Here is a 20004-nt window from a genome sequence, read left to right on the forward strand (position 1 = left end):
AAAAGTTGAGAATTATGTTTTATTCAGTGGACTCCAAGGACTTTATACTGAGGACTTAAGTCCAGGATCCAGGCTCCCAGAGAGCTCTGAGGGATTGTTCTGAAGAAGTAACAGAGGAGCCAGGTACATGTTTTTGCAACAAAAGCAGAAAGGTTACTGCAGAAGCTTACTGTAAATCAAAGAAAACCCAGATATCTCAATTTAGTGAACTGAACCCTTCTCTATGTCTGGGAAGATGTGAGTCTGGGTCACTGAAATCATCCCTTTGATAGGCACCTTACCTATCTAAGGCCAGTATCCTGCTAGTCTCCATCCTGAATCCCCTTATGGTGCGCAACTGGGGAAGGCTGCAGTGGCTGATGGCTTGATGGCTGCACCATCCTTTGTTTACAGATATAGCAGGTGACATTTGTCGTCCACACATGTGAATATCAAGGAACATAGCCTGCAATTTTACCCACCACAGAATTGCATTTTACTCCTGTAATTCACATGAAGATGAACTTGTTGCAATTACCAGTTGCCCACAACTTCCGTTCCTCCCTCCTTTCTTAATAGAACACTTTGGGGAAGTGTGTCCAGTTAAAAAACATACAATTTCATCTTCCCAGGCTTCCTTACAGCTACAGCAGGTAGCATGGAACCCAGTTCTGGCAGTGAAGTCGGGTGAGGCTTCTGGAAAGCTACTGCCTTCCTAATACAAAGGTACAGACTCAGCTGCTGTGTCTGTTGCCTTCTCCCTGCCTGGAATGTATACGTGATGCTGAAGGGAAGCAACTGTCCTATGTAGCAGGTACCATCAGAACTCTGTCCATAACCTTTTGAAACTCATATGAAATTGTTATATTGACTACAGATTTTTCTATTGAAAGCTCCTGTACCTCTGGCAGAGGGCTTCTGCTGGCTATAGGATCATGCTTAGCCTGGTCGGAAGTACCAGAGAGTTAGTGATGCTGGAAGCAGCCCTCACTGACAGACAGAAGTTGGTGTATAAACATCCAAGCTCCTTGGCCTTCAGATGGGACAACTTTGAGGTGTAAGCTACAAACACAAGGGGCAGATAGGGTGTCCTGACTCCCCCAGAGGGCCTGAGCCCAGTTGCTCAGAGAAATAATGAACTCATCCTGTACTGGCTCTTTTTCATCTCACTCCTGGGTTCACCTTCCAGATAAACTACTTGCAGAGGAATCCTTTCTCTGGGGAACCCAATCTCAAACATCTTGTGACTGTGCAGATGAAGGCTACATGCTAAGGATGGAAAGAAATCTAGAAGTCTTTCGATAAAAAAAGACTCGGATGGAGCCCTTGATGCCAAACTTGGGCTGTTCTAGCCTAGGGCTGAGTTTCTCTGGACTTTGTGTTATTTAAGAAAAATAAACCTCTTACTTGGGTAGGCCACCACAACTGGGTTTCTGTGGCATGCAGCCAAATGCAACTGTAACTGAGAGACATCTGGAGAATTCTCAGTTGAGTCCAAGTGCAACCAGTCATCAGCTGGACATGCCTGCTAATAAAGCTGACGCTATGGCTACGTGATTACCAGACACTGTGAGAGTTGGACTGTGAAGAAGGCTGAGTGCCGAAGAATTCATGCTTTTGAACTGTGGTGTTGGAGAAGACTCTTGAGAGTCCCTTGGATTGCAAGGAGATCCAATCAGTCCATTCTGAAGGAGATTAGCCCTGGGATTTCTTTGGAAGGAATGATGCTAAAGCTGAAACTCCAGTACTTTGGCCACCTCATGCGAAGAGTTGACTCATTGGAAAAGACTCTGATGCTGGGAGGGTTTGGGGGCAGGAGGAGAAGGGGATGACAGAGGATGAGATGGCTGGATGGCATCGCTGACTCGATGGATGTTGAGTCTGGGTGAACTCCGGGAGTTGGTGATGGATAGGGAGGCCTGGCGTGCTGCAATTCACGGGGTTGCAAAGAGTCGGACACGACTGAGCGACTGAACAACTGAACACTATATTGCATGTCATAGCTTGCACAGTATTTGCTGACATGTTGCTGTATTTAATCCTCATGTTAATTTTGTGAGGTAGGTGTTACCAACTCCACTTTACTGAAGTCCAGAGAGGCCAAGTCCCAAGATAGGGGCTAAATGGTCATTCTAAGGAGTCTGTGGCATTTAAGAAATGAGTTGACCTCTACTTGTTCTTTTGCCTGTCTCCTGAGATCCTGTGCTTTTCCATGCCTGCTTCACTGCCATGGGACTGCAGACATTTGCTCTCCCCACTGCCACACCTCATCACAAACCCTACACACTAATCATAAGCTCTGTAAGACAGGGGTCCCCAACTGCCCCAGCCTCAGACTGTTACCCCTCTGTCGGTGGCCTGGGCTGCACAGCAGGAGGTGAGCGGTGGGGGAACGAGTCAAGCTTCCTCTGAATTTATAGCCACTCCCCATTCATCACATTGCTGCCTGAGCTCCACCTCCTGTCAGGTCAGTGGTGGCATTGGATTCTCATAGGAGTGAGAACCCTACTGTGAACTTCACATATGAGGGATTCGGGTTGTGCACGTCTTATAAAAATCATCCTGAAATCATCCTGCCCACCCTCACACTCACCCACCCACTTCCCCTGCTCTGTCTGCCCCTGGTGCCAAAAAGGTTGGGGACCACTGCTCTAAAACATGTGCTAAATTACCTCTAGGCCTTTACTCAAGCTCTGCCTTTCCTAAGAATGGCTTTATTTTAGAAATGGGAAACTGCTGTACTTGCGCCAGGTGAGGATGGTCTGGTAACTTCACTCTCATGCCAACTGTAGGCAGGACACCCATCTCAGTATGGCTCATAGCACCGAGAACATACAGATGCTTAGTAAACATCTGTAAAATTTAAATGGGTAGACATAGTAGCATCCAAATTGACTTCAAATTTACCCCTGCTCAAAATCATTAACATCAAATTCCACCAACATAAAAATGAATACATCTCTACAGAAGACTTCAGACAAACAAAATATACTCCACTGAACATTTAATGCATTACATTCAAGTACAACTTTTTTTTTTTAAAAAAAGGACAAAATTATAAGTATTCATTAAAAAGGTAACTATTTAAACATCATCTGAACCATATTAAGTAATTCATTTACTTTTATGAAATGTGTTGAGAACCTAGAGGTTATGCATAAGGCTTAGCATTTTTAACATTGCTGGCCTAGGAGAGAAAAGATTGTATTCTTTAAATGGTGATTCAGGAAATCTGATATATTCAATACTTGTGTTACAATAGCTGGTGTGTAGAGGCAAGACTAGCACCCATGACTGGCTGGGCCCTGGAAACAAACATGCCATGCTCCCATGCTGCTCTGGGATACAGAATACAAAATCTGACCTAGGCTGAAACAACGTGCAGGGCGTGGAGAGGACTATGGCGCGGGTTCACTGAGGACAAAAGGGAAAGCTGTGAATTTTCACTTTAAAAATATGTGTTAAGTGAGGTGACGAAGCCAGGAGCCTTCACACAACCATTTGGTGTCAGCAACTCCCAAGATACTTATATCAAGGTGGCTGGGAGGAAATAAAATGTCCACTGGGCCAGACTCAAGAACTAAAGTGTTGGAACAGATACAACTTTGAGGATAGGTTTATCAAACAGCTTATAAACAAGTGGCATACCAGTTCAAAAGATGCCTGACTGGTAAGGAATTTCAGCTGGCAAGGAATCTCTAAAAATGTTTATATGCCTTGTCTTGGTAAATTTATTTTACAAAGCCACCATTTTATTTCACAAGGATGATAAGGGTCATTAAATCCCAATACAAGACAAAATTTATAAATGATGACAGAACTATTTCAAATCCAAATTGCCGAGTAAAGGCATGTTCACCAATTATAAAATCTAGCAAGACAGAAGGATAATTACACTACCACTATTGTCAAAAGACTGTTAGACTGTAGCTGAAGTTCAAAAGGTTAAGGATTTTACAAAAAGATAACAGGAGTATTAATTATATATGAAGAGTATTTGATTAGCTAGAGAAAATGTTAGCGAGTGTGATTTTCTTCCTGTGAACAACTATTTCAGATTTACAAAGTACCGGCTCCACTTAAATTTTGACCTACTTTATCAGTGGCACCATAACCTGGAATACTCAGAGTAATCCAATTACTTTGGCAACTAAATTGTCACCATTACACTTCTAAAGTAATTTATCCAGGATACACTAGAGTAGCCTATATCTCTTATACAGTATTGTGCAACTTACAGTTTTTTTCTGAATATTTCTTATTTTTCCCAAGCCCTGTTTCCCAGGACTTTGATCATTAAATACGTCTACCTTAAGGTTCCAAATACGTATGTCTATTATGAAAACATGGGGGGGTAAATTCATTCTCTTTAATGTGACAAGCTACATTCTAAAAATGACCCCAAACCTGCTATATAGGTACAGGTTATGAAGTGTTATCTAAAGATCTGAGGGACATTTAGGGGACAGACTCAGACCTTAGAAAAGGATTTTAAAGAATTTTAAATTCTCAAGAGAAACATTCTGGGAAGGGAAGAAGTGTTCTATAATCTAGGGCATGTTCCAGAGCCCTTGTTCTCATAGCCAAATGTATGAAAACAGTTTTCTTTAAAGGAATACAGGTCTATGAGCCAAGACAAGATTTGGCTAAATGATTGGTAGCTTCTGTTTGGCTCTGGAGGTTTCCATGGAAACAGCCTGAGAGACAGAAAAGGCAGCATTATCGTCTTTATCTGAAATGCCACCTGATAAAACTGCATATTGATTCATTTGTGCTATCCAGAACCAGATGTATTACTTCTGATAAGCCTTCACAAAGGGAGGCAGGAGTTCTATCTGGCCACACTTCAAATTTCCTGCCTTCCTCCATTTGAAACCTTAAATTAAAATCCTGATAAAACCTCCCCTGAACATTTCCCTCAGGAACCTCTAGTTCAAGTAAAGCTTCAGTAATCAGAAGCCAAATGAAGAAATGTGAAGCACACAGAGCTCCATTGCCAAGTTCTTAAAATTATATGACGCCAAGCTTACTGTAGTTGAAGAAATGACTCTGAAGAGTATTTACAATTCCATTATATCAGATCTCAGCCAGGCAACAAATACTGTCCGAAGTGTTTATTATACACAGTTGAATCAAGTGGCATCATTCATAATTTTTCTCCCTCTTTATGTCTAGATCATTTGTATGTGTGTGTATATATATACCTATATATCTGTATCTATATATTTAATATAGTAACACACAGCACACACCATTCTCTAATCTTATTTCAGGTTAGTGCTTCTCAGAAAGGCCACAAAAGCAGCCCTAGCTTAAAATTCTACATCTGATGTACACAAAAATAAAAACCTCAGCAACAATAAAATATAAACAAGACAAACAAGGTAAGGAGGCATGCAACCTTTAGCACCGTATTTAAGACGATAGAGTAAAGAGTGTTGACAGAGGTCTAAAGAGGAATTCAGCTGTGGGTTTCCCTCTGGAATGAGATCCCAAACACAGAACTGTCTCGTAGAGTCCAGTACTTTTAAAAAGGGAAAGCCTGAGAAATTCCATTAACAGAAATGTCAAAATCCATAATTTACCAGAGACAGATGATTTGACACTGCTTCTTATTCTAAAAACAATAAAGACATTATTCTTTAGGAACAAATTTTTCACTTTGGGAGATCAGCTGAGAAATCAGTGCCAGCTCAGTGAGCTAAATGATACCTCAGTAAGTTAAAAAGACTGCTATACCCTCACAAGGACCAATTTACTCATGGAAAGTAGCTTACTCATGAGCAGTTAGGTCCCTGATATCTGTATAGCAATATATTCATGGGTGATACTGGAAAGATTCAACAGAGCATATACAATTGTATGCTCTACCAGCAAGACATCCGAAAAACACCCACACCTCTATGCACCGCATTGATGTGGGAATCCAAATCACAGAATAAAATCTCAGGTAGGTCCTTTCTGTAAAAAGGGACTCAAAGTCTAGGGAAGGGTTTATTTAGAAATGAGCTGAAGATTCTTATGGTTTAAAGGTGGTAGGTAAGAAGTCAGAGGGCTAGAAAGGACTTTAGATATCATCTAGTGCAAATCCCTCATTTTTAATGGCGGGAAAACTGAGGCTTCAAGAGAAGTGTCAGCTTTAAGCAATGAAAGAACTGTGACTAGAAGAGAAGTCATGCAATTTTGGGTGTGGTACTTTCCCCGTTACACTGATCTCTCAGGCTCCTTTAAATCTCAATGTGTATCATTTAATCAAGCTTGGGGAAAATGACTGAGAAAGATCAGAAAGGAAAAATGCTGAAGTTTTAGAAAGATTTTGGTAATAATTCATGTTCTGATAGGCTTAATATTAATGAGGGGGGAAATCCTACTTATTTTTTGATAAAAATGTTATTTTCTGCATGAAACATGTTCTTTTTCTGCAAGCTGTTTTTGTAGGTATGAGGGTAGCTCACAGTTGGCAGCTTTCAAATGACCCATCTTTGTAGTTAGAGTTCGATTCAGTAGATCCTGTATCATCAGGTGGGCTGAAATGACTGCTGTCCTGAGAATCAGTATCAATACTTTTCGTCTCTGACTGAGGGTGGACAGAAACTTGAACTGCTATCTCCTGGCCTTGTTCACTCAGGGAACCATCATCTGAATCTCCTCCTGGTGAATTACTCCGGCCCATCTCTGGGTTAATGACAAAGATGCCATCTTGCGCATTCAAGGCAGGTCTCTCTTTAATTCTCTCTCCCATCTCATCAGGGTCATCCACTCGCACAGCCTCAAACATCTCCTCTACAAAGGCCCGGCAGTTTAGAATAAGGGGTGGCAGAGGGACGCTTCTTGCCAGTTCTTCGATATAACGAGCAAACTCCATGGTTTTAAATTGCGTGACTTTGGCAAGTTCCAGAGTCTTGGCCGAGGTGATGATGGGGATGCGTTTTGCAATCTCAAAGGCCTTCTGGAGTTTCTCTGCCCCTTCAGTTCGGAAGAATTCATTGATGGCTTTCTCAGTTTTACGAAGATGGCTGCTCATCATGCACAGCCGTGTAACATTCAAGATGAGAGTGATTGTAAAGGCAATCAGGCAAACAACCATGTAGTAGACACTCATGTCTCCCGAGGTGAAGATAACACGCAGGGTGACCGAGTAGGAGGCACGGGTTGGAGAGGTGATATGACATGTATAGAGCCCACGGTCAGCAAAGGCTACGTTGGTGATATTCAGGAAGTTATCAGAAACCAACCATTTTCCACCTGATAACCCAACAGAAATAAAAAATTACAGCATAAAGAGTACTATTACTAAATACGCAAACTACCTTATCAATATTCCACCTCTTCATGAGAGCACGTTACATCAACTCATCTATTAGGTTCTGCTATTTTGTTAAATGATGTAAGACAGGGCAGACTTTTACGTTCAGAGTCTGAATTTTAAACAGGCTGGAACTTAAAAAAGGGAATCAAGATCTTCCTGAAACTAACGATTATTGTGGCTGCCTTTTCACTGCTAGATGTAAGACACCTTTCAGGGAGACAGGTGTGTCAACATAATGCTAAGTGACTAACCTTAAAAAGAAATGTTTATATATATGTGTGTATGTGTCTATATCACAGTCTCTACCTACACATTCTCATAAACTAGAAGGCTATGTCTCAGAAATACAAAACAATGGCTATTTATAGGGTAATGAGTAATTTTTACTTCCTTTTTAACTTTCAATAATTTACTGTTTACTTATTTACTTAAGAAAAGACAAACAAAACCCTACCAATTTAATGTATTTGTTCAATTACTAACTGGCTAATCTGGCATGCCTTATACATGTTAATTTGTCTTGTTAGAAAAGGTTGGTTGATGATAACATCTTGATTTTCTGGCCAGAGTAAATAAAGCACAAGCCAAAAGCAATGTCTCACAAGTGAGGGTAAATGAACAGCTTGGCAGACAGAATAAAAGTTGCCCTAACATGCCTAGGCTTCTACTTTAAATTGAAAACATGCTGCCTTTCTCCCATACACGAAGGTATCTTCATTCAGGAATGTGTATACAAATGTATATGAGTATGAAAACCAAAGCACAAGGACCAACAGCCTTGAATAACTTGGCTCTGCCTGCACAGTTCTCACCTCTAAGTCCTCAGTGTGCTCTGTGCTTTAACTATACGAATGCTTTAACTGCCATTCAAAGACAGGATAGATGGGCTAACATGGGGTGGAGGGTATGGGTCCCCATGCCTACAGGTAGTGGCCCAGAGGAGGCTGGGGGACTGCTTGTTAAGCACTGCTTCAGTGCCTAATTTTCTAGCTCCCTTTCATCTCTGAGATTCTACGGTTCAGGATTTAGGGGCACTTCAATTAGTAAGCACTGTGGACCGTGCCCATTCTTATCTACATCAACATTTATCTAAATTCTGTAGTTATATTTTTACTAATGTAAAAAGAGAAGGAAAACATGTAGCTATGAATATAGTCATTATTTTACAAGCTTCTGTCTATAAACCTGGAGCTATAAAAAAGATATCTTGTGAATCCACAGTATGATGAACTATATACATAGACTCCATTCATCAACCACTATAACCACAATCTAAACTCTCTAGCTCACTTGCTGATAATAGCTCAAGATTTATGAACCTTATACTAGACTGACATGCTTTTTAAACTCCTCTCACTTGAGATTCATAAAATTTAATACAATTGTCCAGAGCTGCTGCTGAAAGCATCAGTGATAGATGTTAGTGGTTTTCAAAGTAAAGGCAAAATAGAAAAATAAAACTGCCATTCTACTTGGCTGGTCTCCTAAAATCTGTTTATACGACCAGTCTATAATAATCACACTTACTGAGTAACTCACATCTTAGATGTGTTTGTCAGGACCCTAGGGCCAAAAAAGATAAGGCTCCAAATAGGGAACCCCAAATCATGTTCAAAATACATGTTCAGGGCACCACTCTAGACATTCTGATTTAACAGATCTATATTCTTAAGAAGCTCTGTTCTTTCTAACATTCTAACTCTTCAATTCCTTGGTGGCCAGTTTCTCAGTCTGTAGAAGGTTAAAATGTTTAGCATATACTTTAGAAGGAAGCACCATCTGTCTCCTTTTCTGTTTTCCAGTCTAAGATAAATAGCCAAGAGATTAGACTATCTTTCTAACAGAAAATATAAGCAGGCCTTTTCCAAAATGTAGCTTGTGAGGATACCATAATTTAATCTTTACCCCATTGATATTTCATGGCGATTTCTTTCTAAGGTGTTTTAACACAGGTAGTCTTCAAAAAAAAAATCTAACAGAACACTAGTTAAAGGAAACAATATTCTGATTAAGATGTGTACACAGGTTCTTAAATAGCAAAATCAAATAAAAACCTGTCAAAAGGTAGACCTTGGTCACCTTACTATGATGTTTGTGTGATTTTTTAAGACTGAGACACAAAAATATGTAAAGAGAAACTTTCCTATTTTCATGCAGTTAAGGTACAGAATTAAAAAGAGAAATGAGCTGGAAGGGCTTATAAAGTTCCTCCTCCATGCCCTTCTGATTCTCAGAGGGAGTTAAAACTTTTATGTACTGATCTTTATAACCATTTTCAAAAACATCCGGGATTTCCTCCAACATTTTTAGTAATTCATTTCTGAGTAAAAACAAAAAAATTATTTATGACAAGTTCACTTAACCAAAATCCTTCTTGATCTACTCATACAGGGCCAGCACACTGTACTACTCACAGTACAGTCTAGGTAAATGGTGCTCCTGGAGCTGTGCAGTACACAGTCCACACAGCTGCGTGCAGCAACCCTGATGGAGCCAACCTTGAATGAAGAAGGAAACCAGTTCGCCAAGAGGGGAGGAAACAGCTCACCATCATTATGTGAACACTTCTTAAATTTGTAACTATACTTTATTTTTTTTCTTCTTCTGGTTCAGTAATTACCATTATTTCACTTTTCCTGATAGGTATAATACCCTGGGCCTTTCAAAAGTTTTAACTATTTATTGCAGTACCTCATCTTGGATATTCCTTGTTGAATATGCCATAAAACCAAGATTGAAGTAACAGGAAATGAGTAATCTTGACTAATTATGCTTTGGGATAATTACCTCTGTCTCTGTCATCCAGCTGCTGTCCTTTTGAGTTGTACCAAGAGACCGGTTCATAGTGGTCGACTGTGAGAAGACACTTGATTGAAACACTAGTTCCCTCTCTGGCTATGATGACGTCATCACCTGAGTGGGAATCTGCTGAGAGTTCAAAACTTGGAAGAAATGATGCATTGGAAGAACTGTGATTTGTTCCCAGTGGGATCATCTGGTTGAAGTCTACATCTTCCAAAGCAAAAGCAGCTGGCACAATAACACTCACCACTAAAGTGGATAAACAACAAAGTGGCTTCATGGGAAAATGGGAGAAAATCTCGTTTATATTTGGAGAACTCAATAGCTTCTATATTATAACAAGAGCACAGTGGGTCATTGATTGCTTGGTACTGGAATTTTCCAAAAAAAAAAAAAAAAAAAAAAAAACCAAACAGGTAGATCCAGGTATATTCTGGAGTCTTCAAGATTAAAAGATACGAGTGGAGACCAACCTGAAAGAGAGCCAGATACAAAATTTAACCAACAAAGACTCATAATGGAGTGAAGCTTTATGTTCGAGAAATAAATAGATGTGAAACTGATTAGAATAACTGACATAAATATTATGAAGTGAAACAGTGAAAATACCACCTAAAAATTTCAACAGAGTCAGCAGAAAAAACACTGAACTGGAAAATGGCAGATCTAGATTCCGGTATTAGCTTTGCTAATAACTAGCTGTAAGCCCTTGGCAAATAGCTATGCTTGTTTTCTCATGTGTCAAATGGGGACTAGATGAGACAATCTCTAAGGGCTCTTCTAGTTCTGAAATGTTGTGATTCTATTTCACTCTGACAAATTCCATGCAAGAGGGAGCCAATGAAGGCTAAAATATTTAACTTAATGATCTTTTATTCCAACCTGCACCATTACCATCTGCTGTTATATCAATAATGTAAATCAACTGCTACATAATAATTATAACCATGGAGTTCAAAATTTGAGTAATTCAAGTATATAGACATTAGATATAAATAACGCAGGGCTACCTGAAGTAGTTTTTTTTGTAATATTAGAAAATTGCACCACTATGCATAAATAAATAGTTACTGGCTTTTGAGGCTATAGAACTTTCCTCTTGGGTAAGAACATTAAACAAAAGAATTTTCCTTTAATAATTTTTTCAATATCAAGAGATAAGATACAGTATATTTAATAAGCTTGTAAGAATACCAAATTTCTAACTCAAAGTCTATAAACTAGCTATGGGAGGAACTGACACCTTAAATGTCTAGTTAGCAGAAATACAAACTACAGAGAAAGATTGTTAGACACATTCAGAAGAGTAAAATATCACAAATAAAAGCAAAATAATATCCCATTTCAAGAATCTATGTGATTATGATCAACTTCCTGGTCATCTGATTCCTCTTTTAAAATCACTGACTCTTACAGAAATATTTCAATTTCTATAAAATATGGGATGAAACACCTAACTTTATTTCTTGTAAGGGCCAAACTAAAGAGTTTTGGAAATGACACTTACTTCCCTGTATATTCATACAAAAGCTGCTTGATCATGTAACACAAAAAGCAACAGATCACTGTATTTTGCCATTAAACTGCTCAGAGTCTAAATTTGACAGTTAAGTTGTAAATATCATATAAATTTCATTAGTCCTTGAAAGGATGGTTAGATGATGACAATAATTTTCTCTATCTTGCAAATTTAAGGAGGGACCATTTGAAGTAAAACAAAGAACTTCAGAGTTTGCTATACATAATAGATGAACACTGTATGTTTTCATTTCTTCCCCAAATCCCATTAAAATGACACAAAGCTCTTGGGCACTGAAGGGGATTACAGAAGTGATCTGATCTAACCTCTTCACCCTGACTTGCTCTTCATATTATATAGTAAGCAGGAGAATCCTGGCCTCTATTGGGAGGGAGTTGAGAGTGGAAACAATGGAAATAAAAGCTTACAGAATGACTGAAGTAAACCAGGCACTGTGCTCAGGCTTGATAGTTCTCAACTTCTTTTCTACTACAACTGGCAGATAAGATTTTTGTCCTTTATTCTAGACTACTGGTTCTCAATGGTGATAGGAAATGAATGTGCTGAAAAGTACTCCAAGTTTCACCCAGGACTTCCATAAGGAGATTCTGTGGCTTTGTCCAAGTTGGCATTTCCCAAATTTCATTCATTTCTTCTACTGTCATGATTTGTTTAAAAACTGTATCTTTTTATTATTTTTTATGCTTTTCTTAAAATTATATTTTATGCTTTTCATAAATTATTATTTCTGCTTTTCTTAAACTCATTGTCTTTCACAAAATCTGGATAAAAGTAACTGTACACTAGGCACAATGCAAACAAAGCCATGTTATTAACTTGCAGAGAAACTTCTATCTGTTGAAGGCTCTGAGCTGCAGGCCTGCTCTCTTTGTAGAGAAAACAAAACAAACCTCCACAACTTGTTTATTCTAATAGTACCTCACTTCTTATCCTGCCATTCCTTTCCTCCCCACTGCTTCCTACCACTGAGTCTACAACCCACTATCTTAGACTAGGGGTATACATTTTCATCTATTCAACAGTGTCTACTGAGTACCTACTATGTGCCAACCTACTGTACCACAGACACTGTCTCTGCCTTCATGGAACTCAGTTAGGTGGAGGACATGGTCATTAAATATATTCAAAATACACTAAATGCTACCCAAAGGAAAGTACAGGATGCTATAGGGAGCTAACCATGTTGCAGAAAGCTTCCCTGAGAAAGTAAGGTGTGTGACAAGACTTGGGGGGTAAATGGGAATGGAGAATGTTGGGGAGAGCCATCGAGGTAAAGGGACATGGGGCAGAGAAAAAGCAGATCAGTCATTGGTTAGCAAGGTAGTCAAGAAAAAGAGCTACAAGCAGTCATAATGAGAGATGGTGGCCAGAGAGTCATAGGTCTCATTCCTGATCCTGAAGAGGAGCAGTTTGGCCCAAGATAAAAACTGGAGATAAGACTTTGGGAACTGGAGTGGGAGGCTGAAGTGAGTGAAGGAAATTCACTATAATTAAGAATTGTCCAAGGTGAAGCAGTCAAAGAACTAAAAGGCTCAAAAGTGAGGTAGATCACCTGTGGGGATGCTACTGTCACCCCAAGATCAAGGAAGAAGACACCAGGAATGGAAGAAATGGACTCACTCTCCCTGCTCTGAGATGTAAGCATTTCAGAGGAACGAATAGCCTCCACATGAGGGGGCTGTGGGGCAAGTGTCCTGGCAGTATTATTGCAGTGTGGAATTCCTTCTTTACGCAGCTTCCCCGAGCCTCCTCGCAAGGCCTGCTGCTTCTTCCCATCCAGATCAGGAGTTCACCTGAATGCAAGATGGCTATTCCCTGAGCCCTGTGGCCCTCACCAGTACACGACTCACCTGGCTCTGTACTGCCAGGCAGTCTACTCCATCTCACCTATGAGCCTCTTAAGCACAAGGACTGTATTTTTTAACGCTATGTGTCATAACTAGCACATACTCAATAAATACTTAATGATGAATAGTTTAAATTTGATCAAGTATGTGATGGATCTTTGTAAACTGATAAATGTTATACAACAGGGATCATAATTATTCAGACTTACGTGCACTTACTAGCACTTGTGATTATTCTCTGAGACAAAAAGAGCTACTGCTAGTAACCTCAAAAGATCTTAAAGGCATAATGCCTAAATGCATTCCTTGAACCGACCACTAACCCTCAATGTCTTCACTTACCATCGTGTCCCAGGAAATAATGGTAGGAATAAAAGATAACCAAGTACAGTTTCCAAACCAGGTTGAACATCTCAATCTCCTAAAGAACTTGTTAAAAATAAAGATTACTGGGTCCCACCCCAGACCAGTGAATAAAAATCTCTGGGTTTGGACCTTGGAATTACGGTTTTTAATTAGCTCTCTGGGTGATTCTGAGGCAGAAGGCTCATGGACTAGCGACCACTAATATACTTCTTCATTTCCTCTGTAACAGCCCTACCTAATGGTGCTCGACTGTCTGAACACTTTCAGCACAAAAGAGCTATCACTCAGATTCCACTCTGGATTAAGTTCACCCTAGAAACTCATACTTGCAGGCCTCTGATAGGCAGAGTGGCAGAGAACTTCAGTGAACAGACTCTCTAACCAGGTTTCCTAGGCTCGACTCTAATCAGCCTTTCGACTTCTGTTAATGACTTAATCTCTCTATGCCTCAGTTCCCTCATCTTTAAATGAGGGAAAATAATAGCATCTACTTCCACAAGATTATTGCAAGGTCTGAAAAAGACAGTATGTGAAAAACAGTCTGGTAACAGTAATCACTGTTAACTCTAGTTATTATTATTGTTGATATCACTTCGAGTGCTAAAATCAACACTTTACAGCAAAACCATTATTTAAGATATATAAAACACTTTTACTTGGAATACCATGAAACCACTTAAATATTTTGGAGGGGGAAGGGGTAACATCATAAGGTAATTTCAGTCTTTAATTTTAAATTTCACACTCCTCTCTCAGTGCAAATAGTTGACAAAAATATGGATCAAACAGGCATTGTAAAGGGACCTTGGAGACTAACAGGACGTTACATTGTTTTCACCATGTCCTGAGTTTGTGCCAGAGAGCCTTTGTTGTTTCTTTTTTGGAGCTCTGCCTTCTTGGATCCAGGAGGAAGTCAACTCACTAAGAAGAATGTTCCCTTGGAATGTGGACTGAGACACTGTGGGTTAGGGACATTTGAGGAAGAGAAGGATTATAGGGAGCTGAGGCAACCACGTTAAAGGACAACAGGGATGGAGAAGGGAAAAAGAGCAGCCAGGAGACGGGGTCTAGGGAGGCGGGTGGTGGTGGTGGAGAGAGTTACAGAGGGGAAGAGAAAGAGAGGCTCACACATGCTGCTCTGGCTCTTGACAGAGTTCTACTTCCTGGCTCCAATAAGACTTTTTTTTTTTAAAGAAATAAACATCTTTATCTAATTTCATTCAAAATTAAAACCACAAAAATGAAAACTGAATGTGCAAACAATGAAAGAAATGGAGAACTGGTCAGGTGGGAGAAAGAAGATTAAGTTCAGCAAAACCTGGAAGACAGGAAAAGAAAGGGCTAACTATATATAAGACAAGTATATATAAGAGACAACTATATATAAGAGAAGTACTTAACAGAAGTGTAATTGTGCTCTGAGCACAAAAGAGAAAGGGAGACTTCAGAAATTTTAGGAATGCAATTCAGTTTTAAGTTTGGGACTTTGTATATCATGCCTGCTATTCTCAATGGGGCAGCTGACATATGGAGGTTAAGAAGAGTTCAAAAAGGAAAATCAAAGTGCCACTTCCTGTAAATAGTTAAAAAGAGCTATGCTATGCTTGTGAGTGAAGTTACTTAGTAGAATGTTTTATTACCTGTCTTCTGCATGAATAGGAATAACAGAAGAGTGTGATATTTAAATTTAATCTAACTCCTTTTTCATCTTTCAGGTACAGTAAAAAGTTAGCTTCTCTAGGATCATGAATAATCAGAAATATAGATGATTTTACCCTACAGAACCATTCTGGATATTGGCTGTATCATTAAAAAGGAAAAAGAAAAGTGCCTAAGTTATCATCCCTAACAGACTGCCTTGTTGCTGTGCCTGCCAACTTCTGAGAGAAGAAATATTCCCATTCTGTTCCAATTCTCAACAGAAGTGAATAAGGAAGCAACGTGGCTAATTTCCATTCTCGTGGCTCAATATTAAGTTGGCTGAAGAAATGGCTGTTTGCAGAAATAGTTCTGGGATAATTCAAAGGAAGGAAAAACACTGATGCCCAGATGGTACTGGTTTTTGCTCCAAGAATACTGGGATTGTAATGGTTCATTCTCCATAATTAAATGCATTTGAGCTGTATTTACAACTCATCCACTCTTCTCTGCCTGCACTGTTACACTTGAAAAATGGAGAAGTTCCCTTACACAAGGCACACAAATGGTCAGTGACATTCTGAATTGGCAAAGGGGAGAAAAAGGAAATGAAGAGCAGACTGTTAGCACTCCTCTATCCTTTCAGAGAACAAACAAAAAGCTGTTCTGCTTACACGCAAGCCTTACTATAGCAATCTGTAACATACAAAGGTTAGTAATACACAAACAGAAATCACCATTTTGAGGGCCATTTTCCAAAAAGTTTCTAACTTAACATAGCCCTTATGCTCCCAATAGAATCTTGGAGCCACTGCATACCTCATCATTGGCGCTTAGGCACTCAAACGTCAGCATATTTTCTGGCACACTGAGGAATACCCTCTTCTGTATTTGCTGAAGCTGTGCTTCAAACCCAGGGTTATTTGTTTTGCCCTTGACTATGATCATTTTTGCCATAAGCATCTGCTGAAGCTACACAAAGACACTGATTTCCTTGCTCATTTTTTTTCCCTCTGTGGTCTGACCCTACCCCCCAGTATCTCAAACTTCAGGATAACTAAAAAAAAGATCTTTACTCTCACTCTCAGATCTACCTGTCTAGCATATATATAACTTGAATGATAGCCACACAATACAAATCTTCCAGTTTTGCAAGATCAAAGTTACAGTATCATCATGGCTGTGTGGTTAGGAGTGCGAATTAGGATTAAGAGTGCTTGATCCTATCCTTGTGTGAAGCTATGGGATCAAGAGGCCTTAGTATATACATCTATTGAATAAGGTTATTTACAGTAACCACCTCATAAGGTAGTTGTGAACACTAGATGAACTAATGTACATTTTAAATTCATGCCATTATTATTCACCTTCTTCTTCCTTCTAGATGTTTTTCGATTAAGTCCTGCTGTCCCTGCCCTAGGTCACCTGGTCCTTTTACCTTACCTGGGTACCACACTATCCTCTTAATTCTTAAATGGGTCTCCTTAATTCCCACCATATCCCTCTGATGTCCCAAATATTGCTCCCCTCAGAACTGGTCCTAAACACAAACCCAAAAGAGTCAAGGCAATTTTAAAAGCCTCTACCCATGAAATAAGCTTCACATTTTATGGTATCCATAATTCTCCAGGAATGGATTCAGGTGGTAGAAGAGAAGCTCGAAGTTGGAGCCCAGCTGTGCCTGCATGTACACTAATTCCTTGCTAAAGGAATGAATGGATTAGAAGTCAAATCTGGTCTTTAGTTATACCTGTCACTAATCAGTTGTGTGACAGGTGTAATCTAATCTTTAGCGGTCTCAGTTTTCTTACAAACTGATTATCATTCCTATTTTCCTTTAAATCCTATAATTTCCCCAGCTTCCCTGTCATGGCTCAAAGCTTTAACTATACTTATTTCACTCTCTATTATCTCCAAATAACTTTCCACTTAAAAGTTTTGGTTCTAATTGTCCCTTCTGCTTGAAACTTCCTGCCCTCCCCATCTTCCTGTGGAAATTGGACCTTCTCTACAATATCCAATGTGTTTTTGACCTTATTCAAGAAGCCTTCCTACCTAAGCTCTCACTCTTCCTTCTGGATTTCAGATGAATTCTTTTGCTGTCAGTCTTCTAGCACACTGACAGCACTCAACTGTAAGACTTCGCAGTTTCCTTCTTTTATGAATTATCTGTATGTCCAAAAGACTGTAAGCTTACCAAAGACAAGAGTCTAAAACCCCCTTGGTGGGGGTGGAATCAACATTCTGAATTCAGACACCCATTAATGTGGCAGTCAGAAAGGGACCTGCTATAAATGTCTTACTGACTTTTTAGTCTCAATCTCTGGAAATTGTTAATGGAGAGATATGAAATATGGAAACATAGTTTTTCTCTCTTTTTTTTGGTGGGCAGAACACTCTAGAGTGAATTTGATCTATAACTCGTTTTCTCAAAATGCAATTCTTAGATCACTTAAATTAATCTGGGGTGCTTATTAAAGATGCAGATTTCTTGGTCCCACGCAAACTTAGCCCATATATCTTTTAATTTTTCATAACCATATTGTTATTCAGCAATTTGCAAAATGTGTTGCACGGGTCCCTGGGGGTCCCTGAGACGTCTTCAAAATGATTTTCGTAACAACACTAGAACATTATTTGCCCTTTCACTCTCATTCTCACACAATAGGTGCTGTTTTCCAGAGGCTACATAATGAATGATATCACAAGAGAATGAATGCAAAGGAGGTATGACAATCTAGCTGTCGTCCATTAAGTCAGATATTAAAGAAACTTGTAAAAATGCAAAACAATGCCATTCTCTCAAAAATTTTTTTTGCGGGCAAACTATTCTTCATAGACATGCCTTTTATGTTAACATGTAATGAATTTAATTATTTTAAATAAATAACTCTTTGGAAAACTGTTTTGACATCTAAAATGGCATAATAATAGATATAAGCCACACAAACAAAACCTCTTCAATATTCTCAAAAAGTTTTAAAAGTCTCAAGACATTCTAAGATCAAAAAATTGGAACAATTTTCACTACAATTATCATCAACACTATTTAAAAGATAAGATTAAGACACAATTAAGCGGCAATGGCACCCCACTCCAGTACTCTTGCCTGGAAAATCCCATGGACAGAGGAGCCTGGAAGGCTGCAGTCCATGGGGTTGCTGAGGGTCGGACACAACTGAGCGACTTCACTTTCACTTTTCACTTTCATGCACTGGAGAAGGAAATGGCAACCCACTCGTGTTCTTGCCTGGAGAATCCCAGGGACAGGGGAGCCTGGTGGGCTGCCGTCTATGGGGTCGCACAGAGTCGGACACGACTGAAGCGACTTAGCAGCAGCAGCAGCAGCAAGCGGTTTCCAAATTTCTATTCTTAAACTCCAAATTCTATGCACTTTCCATTACAACAGAAGATCAGAAGAAAACACCTATTTTATACTTATAGTGTTTTTAGTTTGGGGAGAATACACATTTTTAACATGCTCCCAGGTGATACTGATGCCCCTAAATTTAGAGGATCACCATTAAAGCAAATAAACTATCTGAAGGGTTTTAGGAAGTGACAGTTATTATGTATAGATATTAAAATAACTCTGAAAACATCAAATTGAGTTAGAAGTCTCGGGTTCTTAAAAGGTCAGGTGCCTTCACCTCTCTGGGACTTTTTTCACATCTGTACATCTGTACAATGAAGGTGTCTGTAACTTTTTTCTGGCTATCAGTTTGGTTTCACGCATTCTCATTGCCCAAGAGCAACTGAAGAGGTACATCTTTTTGATGAGGGGTCAGGGGTAAGCTAAAGTCATAAATCACAGCATGTTACTCTTCAGCACAGAAGCCTTCAAATGCCTTTCCACTGCTTTTCAAATAAAAGTCAAAATTCTTATCTTGGCTCACAAACCCTACAAAATTTGGCCAGTTTAAGTTCCTGGTCTCATCTTCCTCTTTTCGGTCCACTCACAGTGGCCCTTTGCCTTTTCCTTAACCTGGCTCAGTCTGTTCCCATGATAAGGCCTTTGCAGTTGCTATTTCTTCTGCTCCTAATACTCATCAGCAGCTCTTCATAAGATTTACCCCTCGCTTCGTTCCATCACTTTGTTCTGCTTAATTTTCTTTAAAGCACGCACTACTATCTTAGATAACCGTGTTTGCTTGTAAACTTGTTTATGGTCGGTTTTCTCCACTAGGCTGTCAACTACTTGAGCACAAAGCCACAGTCTCTCGTAAACCAGGGTGTCCCAAAAGCCCAGAGAAGTGTCTGGCAGGTAGGTGGAGCTCAGTAAATACAGGATGGCCGAATGCCTGCAGCAGTCCAAGCCAGGCTTGCAAAACGGCCACGGATACTCCAGCTTCTTTTACCTTGTACCCTAACCCACCGGCTCAAACCCACGTCTCGGGTGCCCCACTAAACCCTCCACACCCCCTACAGCGACCCCAAACTAGCCCTCACTCACCAGACGCCTGCCGAGCTCCTTCCGGCCGGAGCTGCTGCTTGACCCGGAAGTTCTCTCGGTTAAGCGAGGC

At 39.7% G+C, this 20004-nt stretch overlaps 1 protein-coding gene across 1 annotated transcript; it reads right to left on the reverse strand.

Moving 5' to 3' along the window:
- Positions 1–2966: 2966 nt before the first annotated feature.
- On the reverse strand, positions 2967–20004 carry MFAP3 (microfibril associated protein 3). The gene is made up of 3 exons (XM_027545886.1): positions 19935–20004; positions 10076–10563; positions 2967–7224 (listed from the first exon to the last, which is right to left on the reverse strand). Exons 2-3 carry the CDS (start codon positions 10368–10370, stop codon positions 6431–6433), a joined length of 1089 nt encoding a protein of 362 aa, XP_027401687.1. The 5' UTR covers positions 10371–10563; positions 19935–20004; the 3' UTR covers positions 2967–6430.

This window comes from Bos indicus x Bos taurus, chromosome 7, assembly GCF_003369695.1.
Source record: "Bos indicus x Bos taurus breed Angus x Brahman F1 hybrid chromosome 7, Bos_hybrid_MaternalHap_v2.0, whole genome shotgun sequence".
NCBI classification, from domain to species: Eukaryota; Metazoa; Chordata; class Mammalia; order Artiodactyla; family Bovidae; genus Bos; species Bos indicus x Bos taurus.

Excerpts from the sequence above, each read along its gene's own strand:
- MFAP3 (XM_027545886.1), bottom strand. The coding sequence starts at position 10,370 with ATGAAGCCACTTTGTTGTTTATCCACTTTAGTGGTGAGTGTTATTGTG. Across the intron at positions 7,225-10,075 it reads GCTGGATGACAGAGACAGAG|GTGGAAAATGGTTGGTTTCT; the intron begins GTAATTATCCCA and ends TTGGGTTATCAG.